At 46.2% G+C, this 14,513-nt stretch overlaps 1 protein-coding gene across 2 annotated transcripts in view; it reads left to right on the forward strand.

The window, feature by feature from the left end:
- Window positions 1-14,513, forward strand: part of LOC311146035 (uncharacterized protein) — a 120,639-nt gene that overhangs the window by 66,355 nt on the left and 39,771 nt on the right. For both annotated transcript variants that reach the window (XM_084182477.1, XM_084182476.1), the window contains exons 7-8: window positions 5,849-6,016; window positions 6,939-7,055. In XM_084182477.1, coding sequence (XP_084038603.1) covers window positions 5,849-6,016; window positions 6,939-7,055 — 285 coding nt within the window. The remainder of the gene's footprint in view (window positions 1-5,848; window positions 6,017-6,938; window positions 7,056-14,513) is intronic.

The following is a 14,513-nucleotide window of genomic DNA, read 5'->3' on the forward strand; positions in this document are numbered from 1 at the left end:
GTTGTCTAGGTCACTAATTAGTAAGGAACTCCCCTCACCTGGTTGTCTAGGTCACTAATTAGTAAGGAACTCCCCTCACCTGGTTGTCTAGGTCACTAATTAGTAAGGAACCCCCCTCACCTGGTTGTCTAGGTCACTAATTAGTAAGGAACTCCCCTCACCTGGTTGTCTAGGTCACTAATTAGTAAGGAACTCCCCTCACCTGGTTGTCTAGGTCACTAAGTAGTGGGGAACTCCCCTCACCTGGTTGTCTAGGTCACTAATTAGTAAGGAACTCCCCTCACCTGGTTGTCTAGGTCACTACTTGACAGATCTCCAGTGTGCAGGGCTTCTGAATCAAGTGCACCTACCGCCAACAGCGCAACACAAATAAAAAAAGAAAAGGAACGCAAGTCTTTATCGTTGGCTTTTCTACAGAAATGTTTGGTGATCGACTTGTAATGCCTTAAAGATCGACCAGTCGATCGACCGGTTGGTGACCACTGACTGAGCGTATACCAAGCTTTTTATTTTCAAAGCCTTTTACATTTAATTCAGCACAGGTAATTTTGCTTTTTGAGACCCGCGGAAACAAATTTGAAGACGACCACCACAAATTGTAAAATCCTCAAAAGTTGTTACGAGAAACCTGCACCGCTATGTCAACTAAGCTCAGTGCTTATTATAGGATGTATTAGGTTATGAAATCCGACTTTTTAGATATAATGTTATGATATGTTAGAGAAAGACCCCACTGAACGATTCAGAACATGAATAATCATGTCTTGGTAAAATTTATTTTCTAACGTAAGGAAGTGAAGTTTCATCACCAAAGCGCGTTTTCACCAGTGGGTTGACACTCTAAAATAAGCCTTGCGTATCAAAATAGCAAATCATGTTTATCTTGACTAAATTCGACACTCTCATTGCCCCCCTCACCTGCTTAATAATTAACGATCTGCTTAATGTGGACAGATTTTGGGTAGAGACGGGGCTCTCGCGTCGCCTCCCTCTCTCTGGTTTGAGACACCTGTCCTAGCACTACACAGCTGATAAATGATCAATTCATCAAGCTTTAATGATTTGAATCAGATGTGTAGTGCTAAGGAAAAAACAAACATGTGCACCGCTTTGGTTCCCCAGGACCAGGATTAAGATATTGTACAGTCTAACCCTATCACTGATGACACAGTTATGTTATACTATATGTTATACTAAAGCATTGTTGAATACTCATTTCTGAGTATTTCCCTCACAGCTCCGTAGGCAAGCACCATGGTCTTGTAGCAGATGCGAGCTTCAACTGGAAGCCAGTGGAGTGTGCGGAGGAGCGGGGTGACGTGAGAGAACATGGGAAGGTTGAACACCAGACGGGCTGTGGCATTCTGGATGAGTTGTAGGGGTTTAATGGCACAGGCAGGGAGCCCAGCCAACAGCGAGTTGCAGTAATCCAGACGGGAGATGACAAGTGCCTGGATTAGTACCTGTGCCGCTTCCTGTGTAAGGCAGGGTCGTACTCTCCAAATGTTGTAGCGCATGAACCTACAGGATCGGGTCACCGCCTTGATGTTAGCGGAGAACGACAGGGTGTTGTCCAGGGTCACGCCAAGGCTCTTCGCACTCTGGGAGGAGGACACAACGGAGTTGTCAACCGTGATGGCAAGATCATGGAACGGGCAGTCCTTCCCCGGGAGGAAGAGCAGCTCCGTCTTGCCAAGGTTCAGCGTGGTGATCCGTCATCCACACTGATGTGTCTGCAAGACATGCAGAGATGCGATTCGCCACCTGGTTATCAGAAGGGGGAAAGGAGAAGATTAGTTGTGTGTCGTCTGCGTAGCAATGATAGGAGAGGCCATGTGAGGATATGACAGAGCCAAGTGACTTGGTGTATAGCGAAAATAGGAGAGGGCCTAGAACTGAGCCTTGGGGGACACCAGTGGTGAGAGCACGTGGTGCGGAGACAGCTTCTCGCCACGCCACTTGGTAGGAGCGACCGGTCAGGTAGGACGCAATCCAAGAGTGAGCCGCGCCGGAGATGCCCAGCTCGGAGAGGGTGGAGAGGAGGATCTGATGGTTCACAGTATCAAAGGCAGCAGACAGGTCTAGAAGGACAAGAGCAGAGGAGAGAGCGTTAGCTTTAGCAGTGCGGAGAGCCTCTGTGACACAGAGAAGAGCAGTCTCAGTTGAATGACCAGTCTTGAAACCTGACTGGTTTGGATCAAGAAGGTCATTCTGAGAGAGATAGCAAGAGAGTTGACTAAAGACGGCACGCTCAATAGTTTTGGAGAGAAAAGAAAGAAGGGATACTGGTCTGTAGTTGTTGACATCAGAGGGATCGAGTGTTGGTTTTTTGAGAAGGGGTGCAACTCTCGCTCTCTTGAAGACGGAAGGGACATAGCCAGCGGTCAAGGATGAGTTGATCAGCGAGGTGAGGTAAGGGAGAAGGTCACCGGAGATGGTCTGGAGAAGAGAGGAGGGGATAGGGTCAAGCGGGCAGGTTGTTGGGCGGCCGGCCGTCACATGTCGCAAGATTTTATCTGGAGAGAGAGGGGAGAAAGAAGTCAAAGCATAGGGTAGGGCAGTGTGAGCAGGACCAGCAGTGTCATTTAACTTAACAAACGAGGATCGGATGTCGTCAACCTAAGTCATCCACAGAGAGGGAGGAGGGGGGGGGGGGGATTCAGCAGGGAGGAGAAGGTGGCAAAGAGCTTCCTAGGGTTAGAGGCAGATGCTTGGAATTTAGAGTGGTAGAAAGTGGCCTTAGTAGCAGAAACAGATGAAGAAAATGTAGAGAGGAGGGAGTGAAAAGATGCCAGGTCCGCAGGGAGTCTAGTTTTCCTCCATTTCCGCTCGGCTGCCCGGAGCCCTGTTCTGTGAGCTCGCAATGAGTCATCAAGCCACGGAGGACCGAGCCGGCTGTGAGGATAGGGGACATAGAGAGTCAAAGGATGCAGAAAGGGAGGAGAGGAGGGTTGAGGACGCAGAATCAGGAGATTGGAGGGAGAAGGATTGAGCAGACGGAAGAGATGATAGGATGGAAGAGGAGAGAGTAGCGGGAGAGAGAGCGAAGGTTGCGACGGCGCATTACCATCTGAGTAGGGGCAGAGTGAGTAGTGTTGGAGGAGAGCGAGAGAGAAAAGGATACAAAGTAGTGGTCGGAGACATGGAGGGGAGTTGCAGTGAGATTAGTAGAAGAACAGCATCTAGTAAAGATGAGGTCAAGCGTATTGCCTGCCTTGTGAGTAGGGGGGGACGGTGAGAGGGTGAGGTCAAAAGAGGAGAGGAGTGGAAAGAAGGAGGCAGAGAGAAATGAGTCAAAGGTAGACGTAGGGAGGTTGAAGTCCCCCAGAACTGTGAGGGGTGAGCCATCCTCAGGAAAGGAACTTGTCAAGCTCATTGATGAACTCTCCAAGGGAACCTGGAGGGCGATAAATGACAAGGATGTTAAGCTTAAATGGGCTAGTGACTGTGACAGCATGGAATTCAAATGAGGAGATAGACAGATGGGTCAGGGGAAAAATAGAGAATGTCCACATGGGAGAGATGAGGAATCCTGTGCCACCACCCCGCTGACCAGATGCTCTCCGGGTATGCGAGAACACATGGTCAGACGAGGAGAGAGCAGTAGGAGTAGCAGTGTTTTCAGTGGTAATCCATGTTTCCGTCAGCGCCAAGAAGTCGAGGGACTGGTCTGATTAAGCATAGGCTGAGATTAACTCTGCCTTGTTGGCAGCAGAACGGCAGTTCCAGAGGCTGCCGGAGACCTGGAACTCCACGTTGGTGGTGCGTGCAGGGACCACCAGGTTAGAGAGGCAGCAGCCACGCGGTGTGAGGCGTTTGTATAGCCTTTGCGGAGAGGAGAGAACAGGGATAGACAGAGGCATAGTTGACAGGCTACAGAAAATGGCTACAATAATGCAAAGGAGATCGGAATGAAATGAACTAAATATCTGTGAAAGGAGAGAGCGGTGCCTCCCTCACCACAACACCCAAATATAACTCTCCCAACTTCCACCTCAGAAACTATAATTGTTGTAAACTACAGCGGTTCAATGTTTTCTAGGAATAGACTAATTTAGTTTATTCAGCTAGCTAACTTGGTACAGTATTCTTCCATGAAAATCGTCCAGGGCACCTAGTCATAAGACGCCACAGCCAGCTAGCATGCCGGACTCCAACAACACGGTTTAGCACCAATATTCGGCCACAACAAACCACCAGTGTGTCAACACGCCAAGCAGATCATTCGTGTCCGTGTCTAAAGTTGTGGGTTAGTCCCGACAGCTTGAGCGAGTCCGTCGTCAACTTATTCAGCCAGTTAGTTAGCTAGAATAGTTAGCATACTAGCTAGCCATTGCTTTCAGACAAAGAAGAAACCCCTCCTCCCACGGCACGAACACACAGAGAGAGCCAAGCTAACGTTAACTAGTCACCCATGTCCCGAATTCCCTTGAACGACTCTGGCTACCAGTATGTAAAAACAAAACACAAATGTAGGTTATAACTTACCCCTAGCAGCTACTGTTAGCTAGCCACTGAATTGACTCAGCCAGTTCGCGTCTGTTCGCTAGGTCGTTCCAGCTATTGTTTACTAGTAGCTATCCAGGTAGCAACAAGCTAGCTACATTTCAAGCACAGTAGCCACTTACTACCTAACGGTAGATGGCTTCAAAACAGCGCCCGCCAGTCATCTGTTGTTTATATGAATCATTGGTTGACAGACAAGCAGCTGATTCTGACATTACTTGGCTAGGTTCATATGTGCAGTTTTCAGCTGAACAGTCTGCAAACTACACTTGTTCTGAGAGACTAGGCCTACTATTTATACAGTTTTAAGCAATTAGCCTAATTTATCCACTGTGCATTACATAACTTGGTGTAGACCTCACAGTTCTTTGACAGGCTGGTGAAGAACAGTCAGGAACATTCAGCTAATTTACAGCAGATTGTTCAGCTTTGTTTTCCCTTGTCAAAAACAGCATTGTTTACTAACGTTGTCTAGAGATAGAACAATAATTAGCTAAACATTGCCAAAACAACAAACTTCAAACAGCACGTTGGCTAATTCTATCCTATTCTTTGAATAGAGTATAAATAAGAAAGATTATAGCTAGCTAACGTTAGCTAGCTAGCTTGCTCTGTTGTTGACAGTTAGCTTGCTGCTAGCTAATGTTAGCTAGCTAGATTTGCATGAGTTTTCATTTAGCTAAATGCTAACTATGTTCCAAACTGTCAATAAATATGAAGAAAAAAAACCTTGGCCTACCCGATTCCACGACATTTGACATGATCTCTGTCTGATTAAGCTTCACGTCTACATTCGGGCTTGTGTTGCGTTGGTGAAGTGTTATATCTGTATGTTCTGTGTTCCAGGCGTGTTATATCAGTATGTTCTGTGTTCCAGGCGTGTTATATCAGTATGTTCTGTGTTCCAGTCGTGTTATATCTGTATGTTCTGTGTTCCAGTCGTGTTATATCTGTATGTTCTGTGTTCCAGGCGTGTTATATCAGTATGTTCTGTGTTCCAGGCGTGTTATATCTGTATGTTCTGTGTTCCAGTCGTGTTATATCTGTATGTTCTGTGTTCCAGTCGTGTTATATCTGTATGTTCTGTGTTCCAGGCGTGTTATATCAGTATGTTCTGTGTTCCAGTCGTGTTATGTCTGTATGTTCTGTGTTCCAGTCGTGTTAAATCTGTATGTTCTGTATTCCAGGCGTGTTATCTCTGTATGTTCTGTGTTCCAGGCGTGTTATATCTGTATGTTCTGTGTTCCAGGCGTGTTATATCTGTATGTTCTGTGTTCCAGGCGTGTTATATCTGTATGTTCTGTGTTCCAGTCGTGTTATATCTGTATGTTCTGTGTTCCAGGCGTGTTATGGTATTCTGAAGGTGCCAAAGGGAAGCTGGCTGTGTCGGACCTGTGCCCTCGGCATCTTGCCAAAATGCCAACTCTGCCCCAAGAAGGGTGGGGCCATGAAGCCCACCCGCAGCGGAACCAAGTGGGTCCACGTCAGCTGTGCCCTGTGGATCCCAGAGGTGATGAACTCTAACCTCTGACCCCCAAGTCTATATGGTCTGTCCAATCATATGTCTTTGTCCAGGCCCATCCTGGTATGCAGTCTCATCAAGGAGGCTAGAAGTTATCAAGTGATACCATCCTAGTGTTTCAATGATACTATCCTAGTGTTTCAATGATACTATCCTAGTGTTTCAATGATACTATCCTAGTGTTTCAATGATACTATCCTAGTGTTTCAATGATACCATCCTAGTGTTTCAATGATACTATCCTAGTGTTTCAATGATACCATCCTAGTGTTTCAATGATACTATCCTAGTGTTTCAATGATACTATCCTAGTGTTTCAATGATACCATCCTAGTGTTTCAATGATACCATCCTAGTGTTTCAATGATACCATCCTAGTGTTTCAATGATACCATCCTAGTGTTTCAATGATACTATCCTAGTGTTTCAATGATACTATCCTAGTGTTTCAATGATACTATCCTAGTGTTTCAATGATACTATCCTAGTGTTTCAATGATACTATCCTAGTGTTTCAATGATACTATCCTAGTGTTTCAATGATACCATCCTAGTGTTTCAATGATACCATCCTAGTGTTTCAATGATGGTTGCAGTAGTTATCAAGTGATACTATCCTAGTGTTTCAATGATGGTTGCAGTAGTTATCAAGTGATACTATCCTAGTGTTTCAATGATGGTTGCAGTAGTTATCAAGTGATACTATCCTAGTGTTTCAATGATGGTTGCAGTAGTTATCAAGTGATACTATCCTAGTGTTTCAATGATGGTTGCAGTAGTTATCAAGTGATACTATCCTAGTGTTTCAATGATGGTTGCAGTAGTTATCAAGTGATACTATCCTAGTGTTTCAATGATGGTTGCATAAAGGAGTGTATTGTCTAATGATTGTGTGTCTGTGTGTGTGTAGGTGAGCATTGGGAACCCAGAGAAGATGGAGCCGATCACCAACATGTCCCACATCCCCAGTAACAGATGGGCTCTGACCTGCTGTCTCTGTAAAGACCCAACTGGAGCCTGTATACAGGTACAGACCCTAACCCTAACCCTAACCCTAACCAGACTGGAGCCTGTATACAGGTACAGACCCTAACCCTAACCCGACCGGAGCCTGTATACAGGTACAGACCCTAACCCTAACCCGACCGGAGCCTGTATACAGGTACAGACCCTAACCCTAACCCTAACCAGACTGGAGCCTGTATACAGGTACAGACCCTAACCCTAACCCGACTGGAGCCTGTATACAGGTACAGACCCTAACCCTAACCCTAACCCGACTGGAGCCTGTATACAGGTACAGACCCTAACCCTAACCCTAACCCTAACCCGACTGGAGCCTGTATACAGGTACAGACCCTAACCCTAACCCAACTGGAGCCTGTATACAGGTACATACCCTAACCCTAACCCTAACCCGACTGGAGCCTGTATACAGGTACAGACCCTAACCCTAACCCAACTGGAGCCTGTATACAGGTACAGACCCTAACCCTAACCCTAACCCTAACCAGACTGGAGCCTGTATACAGGTACAGACCCTAACCCTAACCCTAACCCTAACCAGACTGGAGCCTGTATACAGGTACAGACACACACTGGAGCTATGGAGCTACTGAACTGTAACTCTCTCTCTGTATTCCCTCAGTGTTCTGCTAAGAGCTGTAACTCTCTGTATTCCCTCAGTGTTCTGCTAAGAGCTGTAACTCTCTCTCTGTATTCCCTCAGTGTTCAGCTAAGAGCTGTAACTCTCTGTATTCCCTCAGTGTTCAGCTAGGAGCTGTAACTCTCTCTCTCTCTGTATTCCCTCAGTGTTCTGCTAAGAGCTGTAACTCTCTCTCTCTCTGTATTCCCTTAGTGTTCTGCTAAGAGCTGTAACTCTCTCTCTCTCTGTATTCCCTCAGTGTTCTGCTAAGAGCTGTAACTCTCTCTCTCTCTGTATTCCCTCAGTGTTCAGCTAGGAGCTGTAACTCTCTCTCTGTATTCCCTCAGTGTTCAGCTAAGAGCTGTAACTCTCTCTCTCTCTCTGTATTCCCTCAGTGTTCAGCTAGGAGCTGTAACTCTCTCTCTCTCTGTATTCCCTCAGTGTTCAGCTAGGAGCTGTAACTCTCTCTCTGTATTCCCTCAGTGTTCAGCTAAGAGCTGTAACTCTCTCTCTCTCTGTATTTCCTCAGTGTTCAGCTAGGAGCTGTAACTCTCTCTCTGTATTCCCTCAGTGTTCTGCTAAGAGCTGTAACTCTCTCTCTCTCTGTATTCCCTCAGTGTTCTGCTAAGAGCTGTAACTCTCTCTCTCTCTGTATTCCCTCAGTGTTCAGCTAGGAGCTGTAACTCTCTCTCTGTATTCCCTCAGTGTTCAGCTAAGAGCTGTAACTCTCTCTCTCTCTCTGTATTCCCTCAGTGTTCAGCTAGGAGCTGTAACTCTCTCTCTCTCTGTATTCCCTCAGTGTTCAGCTAGGAGCTGTAACTCTCTCTCTGTATTCCCTCAGTGTTCAGCTAAGAGCTGTAACTCTCTCTCTCTCTGTATTTCCTCAGTGTTCAGCTAGGAGCTGTAACTCTCTCTCTGTATTCCCTCAGTGTTCTGCTAAGAGCTGTAACTCTCTCTCTCTCTGTATTCCCTCAGTGTTCAGCTAAGAGCTGTAACTCTCTCTCTCTCTGTATTCCCTCAGTGTTCAGCTAGGAGCTGTAACTCTCTCTCTCTCTGTATTCCCTCAGTGTTCTGATAAGAGCTGTAACTCTCTCTCTCTCTGTATTCCCTCAGTGTTCAGCTAGGAGCTGTAACTCTCTCTCTCTCTGTATTCCCTCAGTGTTCTGCTAAGAGCTGTAACTCTCTCTCTCTCTCTGTATTCCCTCAGTGTTCTGCTAAGAGCTGTAACTCTCTCTCTCTGTATTCCCTCAGTGTTCAGCTAGGAGCTGTAACTCTCTCTCTCTCTGTATTCCCTCAGTGTTCTGCTAAGAGCTGTAACTCTCTCTCTCTCTCTGTATTCCCTCAGTGTTCAGCTAGGAGCTGTAACGCTCTCTCTGTATTCCCTCAGTGTTCTGCTAGGAGCTGTAACTCTCTCTCTCTCTGTATTCCCTCAGTGTTCTGCTAAGAGCTGTAACTCTCTCTCTCTCTGTATTCCCTCAGTGTTCTGCTAAGAGCTGTAACTCTCTGTATTCCCTCAGTGTTCTGCTAAGAGCTGTAACTCTCTCTCTCTCTGTATTCCCTCAGTGTTCTGCTAAGAGCTGTAACTCTCTCTCTCTCTCTGTATTCCCTCAGTGTTCTGCTAGGAGCTGTAACTCTCTCTCTCTCTGTATTCCCTCAGTGTTCTGCTAAGAGCTGTAACTCTCTCTCTCTCTGTATTCCCTCAGTGTTCTGCTAAGAGCTGTAACTCTCTCTCTCTCTGTATTCCCTCAGTGTTCTGCTAAGAGCTGTAACTCTCTGTATTCCCTCAGTGTTCTGCTAAGAGCTGTAACTCTCTCTCTCTGTATTCCCTCAGTGTTCTGCTAAGAGCTGTAACTCTCTGTATTCCCTCAGTGTTCTGCTAAGAGCTGTAACTCTCTCTCTCTCTGTATTCCCTCAGTGTTCTGCTAAGAGCTGTAACTCTCTCTCTCTCTGTATTCCCTCAGTGTTCTGCTAGGAGCTCTCTCTGTATTCCCTCAGTGTTCTGCTAAGAGATGTAACTCTCTCTCTCTCTGTATTCCCTCAGTGTTCTGCTAAGAGCTGTAACTCTCTCTCTCTCTGTATTCCCTCAGTGTTCTGCTAAGAGCTGTAACTCTCTGTATTCCCTCAGTGTTCTGCTAGGAGCTGTAACTCTCTCTCTCTGTATTCCCTCAGTGTTCTGCTAAGAGCTGTAACTCTCTCTCTCTCTGTATTCCCTCAGTGTTCTGCTAAGAGCTGTAACTCTCTCTCTCTCTGTATTCCCTCAGTGTTCTGCTAAGAGCTGTAACTCTCTCTCTCTCTGTATTCCCTCAGTGTTCAGCTAAGAGCTGTAACTCTCTCTCTCTCTGTATTCCCTCAGTGTTCAGCTAGGAGCTGTAACTCTCTCTCTGTATTCCCTCAGTGTTCTGCTAGGAGCTGTAACTCTCTCTCTCTCTGTATTCCCTCAGTGTTCTGCTAAGAGCTGTAGCTGTCTGTATTCCCTCAGTGTTCTGCTAAGAGCTGTAACTCTCTCTCTCTCTGTATTCCCTCAGTGTTCTGCTAAGAGCTGTAACTCTCTCTCTCTCTGTATTCCCTCAGTGTTCTGCTAGGAGCTGTAACTCTCTCTCTCTCTGTATTCCCTCAGTGTTCTGCTAAGAGCTGTAGCTGTCTGTATTCCCTCAGTGTTCTGCTAAGAGCTGTAACTCTCTCTCTCTCTGTATTCCCTCAGTGTTCTGCTAAGAGCTGTAGCTGTCTGTATTCCCTCAGTGTTCTGCTAAGAGCTGTAACTCTCTCTCTCTGTATTCCCTCAGTGTTCTGCTAAGAGCTGTAACTCTCTCTCTCTCTGTATTCCCTCAGTGTTCAGCTAAGAGCTGTAACTCTCTCTCTCTCTGTATTCCCTCAGTGTTCTGCTAAGAGCTGTAACTCTCTCTCTCTCTGTATTCCCTCAGTGTTCTGCTAAGAGCTGTAACTCTCTCTCTGTATTCCCTCAGTGTTCTGCTAGGAGCTGTAACTCTCTCTCTCTGTATTCCCTCAGTGTTCTGCTAAGAGCTGTAGCTGTCTGTATTCCCTCAGTGTTCTGCTAAGAGCTGTAACTCTCTCTCTGTATTCCCTCAGTGTTCTGCTAGGAGCTGTAACTCTCTCTCTCTCTGTATTCCCTCAGTGTTCTGCTAAGAGCTGTAGCTGTCTGTATTCCCTCAGTGTTCTGCTAGGAGCTGTAACTCTCTCTCTCTCTGTATTCCCTCAGTGTTCTGCTAAGAGCTGTAGCTGTCTGTATTCCCTCAGTGTTCTGCTAAGAGCTGTAACTCTCTCTCTCTCTGTATTCCCTCAGTGTTCTGCTAAGAGCTGTAACTCTCTCTCTCTCTGTATTCCCTCAGTGTTCTGATAAGAGCTGTAACTCTCTCTCTGTATTCCCTCAGTGTTCAGCTAAGAGATGTAACTCTCTGTATTCCCTCAGTGTTCTGCTAAGAGCTGTAACTCTCTCTCTCTCTGTATTCCCTCAGTGTTCTGCTAGGAGCTGTAACTCTCTCTCTCTCTGTATTCCCTCAGTGTTCTGATAAGAGCTGTAACTCTCTCTCTCTCTGTATTCCCTCAGTGTTCTGCTAGGAGCTGTAACTCTCTCTCTCTCTGTATTCCCTCAGTGTTCTGCTAAGAGCTGTAACTCTCTCTCTGTATTCCCTCAGTGTTCTGCTAGGAGCTGTAACTCTCTCTCTCTGTATTCCCTCAGTGTTCTGCTAAGAGCTGTAGCTGTCTGTATTCCCTCAGTGTTCTGCTAAGAGCTGTAACTCTCTCTCTGTATTCCCTCAGTGTTCTGCTAGGAGCTGTAACTCTCTCTCTCTCTGTATTCCCTCAGTGTTCTGCTAAGAGCTGTAGCTGTCTGTATTCCCTCAGTGTTCTGCTAGGAGCTGTAACTCTCTCTCTCTCTGTATTCCCTCAGTGTTCTGCTAAGAGCTGTAGCTGTCTGTATTCCCTCAGTGTTCTGCTAAGAGCTGTAACTCTCTCTCTCTCTGTATTCCCTCAGTGTTCTGCTAAGAGCTGTAACTCTCTCTCTCTCTGTATTCCCTCAGTGTTCTGATAAGAGCTGTAACTCTCTCTCTGTATTCCCTCAGTGTTCAGCTAAGAGATGTAACTCTCTGTATTCCCTCAGTGTTCTGCTAAGAGCTGTAACTCTCTCTCTCTCTGTATTCCCTCAGTGTTCTGCTAGGAGCTGTAACTCTCTCTCTCTCTGTATTCCCTCAGTGTTCTGATAAGAGCTGTAACTCTCTCTCTCTCTGTATTCCCTCAGTGTTCTGCTAGGAGCTGTAACTCTCTCTCTCTCTGTATTCCCTCAGTGTTCTGCTAAGAGCTGTAACTCTTTCTCTCTCTGTATTCCCTCAGTGTTCTGCTAAGAGCTGTAACTCTCTCTCTCTCTGTATTCCCTCAGTGTTCTGCTAAGAGCTGTAACTCTCTGTATTCCCTCAGTGTTCTGCTAAGAGCTGTAACTCTCTCTCTCTCTGTATTCCCTCAGTGTTCTGCTAGGAGCTGTAACTCTCTCTCTCTCTGTATTCCCTCAGTGTTCTGCTAAGAGCTGTAACTCTCTCTCTGTATTCCCTCAGTGTTCTGCTAAGAGCTGTAACTCTCTCTCTCTCTGTATTCCCTCAGTGTTCAGCTAAGAGCTGTAACTCTCTCTCTCTCTGTATTCCCTCAGTGTTCTGATAAGAGCTGTAACTCTCTCTCTCTCTGTATTCCCTCAGTGTTCTGCTAAGAGCTGTAACTCTCTCTCTCTCTGTATTCCCTCAGTGTTCTGCTAAGAGCTGTAACTCTCTCTCTCTCTGTATTCCCTCAGTGTTCTGCTAAGAGCTGTAGCTGTCTGTATTCCCTCAGTGTTCTGCTAAGAGCTGTAGCTGTCTGTATTCCCTCAGTGTTCTGCTAAGAGCTGTAACTCTCTCTCTCTCTGTATTCCCTCAGTGTTCTGATAAGAGCTGTAACTCTCTCTCTCTCTGTATTCCCTCAGTGTTCTGCTAAGAGCTGTAACTCTCTCTCTCTCTGTATTCCCTTAGTGTTCTGCTAAGAGCTGTAACTCTCTCTCTCTCTGTATTCCCTCAGTGTTCTGCTAAGAGCTGTAACTCTCTCTGTATTCCCTCAGTGTTCTGCTAAGAGCTGTAACTCTCTGTATTCCCTCAGTGTTCTGCTAGGAGCTGTAACTCTCTCTCTCTCTGTATTCCCTCAGTGTTCTGCTAAGAGCTGTAACTCTCTCTCTCTCTGTATTCTCTCAGTGTTCTGCTAGGAGCTGTAACTCTCTCTCTCTCTGTATTCCCTCAGTGTTCTGCTAAGAGCTGTAACTCTCTCTCTCTCTGTATTCCCTCAGTGTTCTGCTAAGAGCTGTAACTCTCTGTATTCCCTCAGTGTTCTGCTAGGAGCTGTAACTCTCTCTCTCTCTGTATTCCCTCAGTGTTCTGCTAAGAGCTGTAACTCTCTCTCTCTCTGTATTCCCTCAGTGTTCAGCTAAGAGCTGTAACTCTCTCTCTCTCTCTCTGTATTCCCTCAGTGTTCAGCTAGGAGCTGTAACTCTCTCTCTCTCTGTATTCCCTCAGTGTTCAGCTAAGAGCTGTAACTCTCTCTCTCTGTATTCTCTCAGTGTTCAGCTAGGAGCTGTAACTCTCTCTCTGTATTCCCTCAGTGTTCTGCTAAGAGCTGTAGCTCTCTCTCTGTATTCCCTCAGTGTTCTGCTAAGAGCTGTAACTCTCTGTATTCCCTCAGTGTTCAGCTAAGAGCTGTATCTCTCTCTCTGTATTCCCTCAGTGTTCAGCTAGGAGCTGTAACTCTCTCTCTCTCTGTATTCCCTCAGTGTTCTGCTAAGAGCTGTAACTCTCTGTATTCCCTCAGTGTTCAGCTAGGAGCTGTAACTCTCTCTCTCTCTGTATTCCCTCAGTGTTCTGCTAAGAGCTGTAACTCTCTCTCTCTCTGTATTCCCTCAGTGTTCTGCTAGGAGCTGTAACTCTCTCTCTGTATTCCCTCAGTGTTCTGCTAAGAGCTGTAACTCTCTCTCTCTCTGTATTCCCTCAGTGTTCTGCTAAGAGCTGTAACTCTCTGTATTCCCTCAGTGTTCTGCTAAGAGCTGTAACTCTCTCTCTCTGTATTCCCTCAGTGTTCTGCTAAGAGCTGTAACTCTCTGTATTCCCTCAGTGTTCTGCTAAGAGCTGTAGCTGTCTGTATTCCCTCAGTGTTCTGCTAAGAGCTGTAACTCTCTCTCTCTCTGTATTCCCTCAGTGTTCTGCTAGGAGCTGTAACTCTCTCTCTGTATTCCCTCAGTGTTCTGCTAAGAGCTGTAACTCTCTCTCTCTCTGTATTCCCTCAGTGTTCTGCTAAGAGCTGTAACTCTCTGTATTCCCTCAGTGTTCTGCTAAGAGCTGTAACTCTCTCTCTCTCTGTATTCCCTCAGTGTTCTGATAAGAGCTGTAACTCTCTCTCTCTCTGTATTCCCTCAGTGTTCTGCTAAGAGCTGTAGCTGTCTGTATTCCCTCAGTGTTCTGCTAGGAGCTGTAACTCTCTCTCTCTCTGTATTCCCTCAGTGTTCTGCTAAGAGCTGTAACTCTCTGTATTCCCTCAGTGTTCAGCTAGGAGCTGTAACTCTCTCTCTCTCTGTATTCCCTCAGTGTTCTGCTAGGAGCTGTAACTCTCTCTCTCTCTGTATTCCCTCAGTGTTCTGCTAAGAGCTGTAACTCTCTCTCTCTCTCTGTATTCCCTCAGTGTTCTTCTAAGAGCTGTAACTCTCTGTATTCCCTCAGTGTTCTGCTAAGAGCTGTAACTCTCTCTCTCTCTGTATTCCCTCAGTGTTCAGCTAAGAGCTGTAACTCTCTCTCTCTGTATTCCCTCAGTGTTCTGCTAAGA

This window comes from Coregonus lavaretus, assembly GCF_964263955.1.
Source record: "Coregonus lavaretus genome assembly, chromosome: 18".
Lineage (NCBI taxonomy): Eukaryota > Metazoa > Chordata > Actinopteri > Salmoniformes > Salmonidae > Coregonus > Coregonus lavaretus.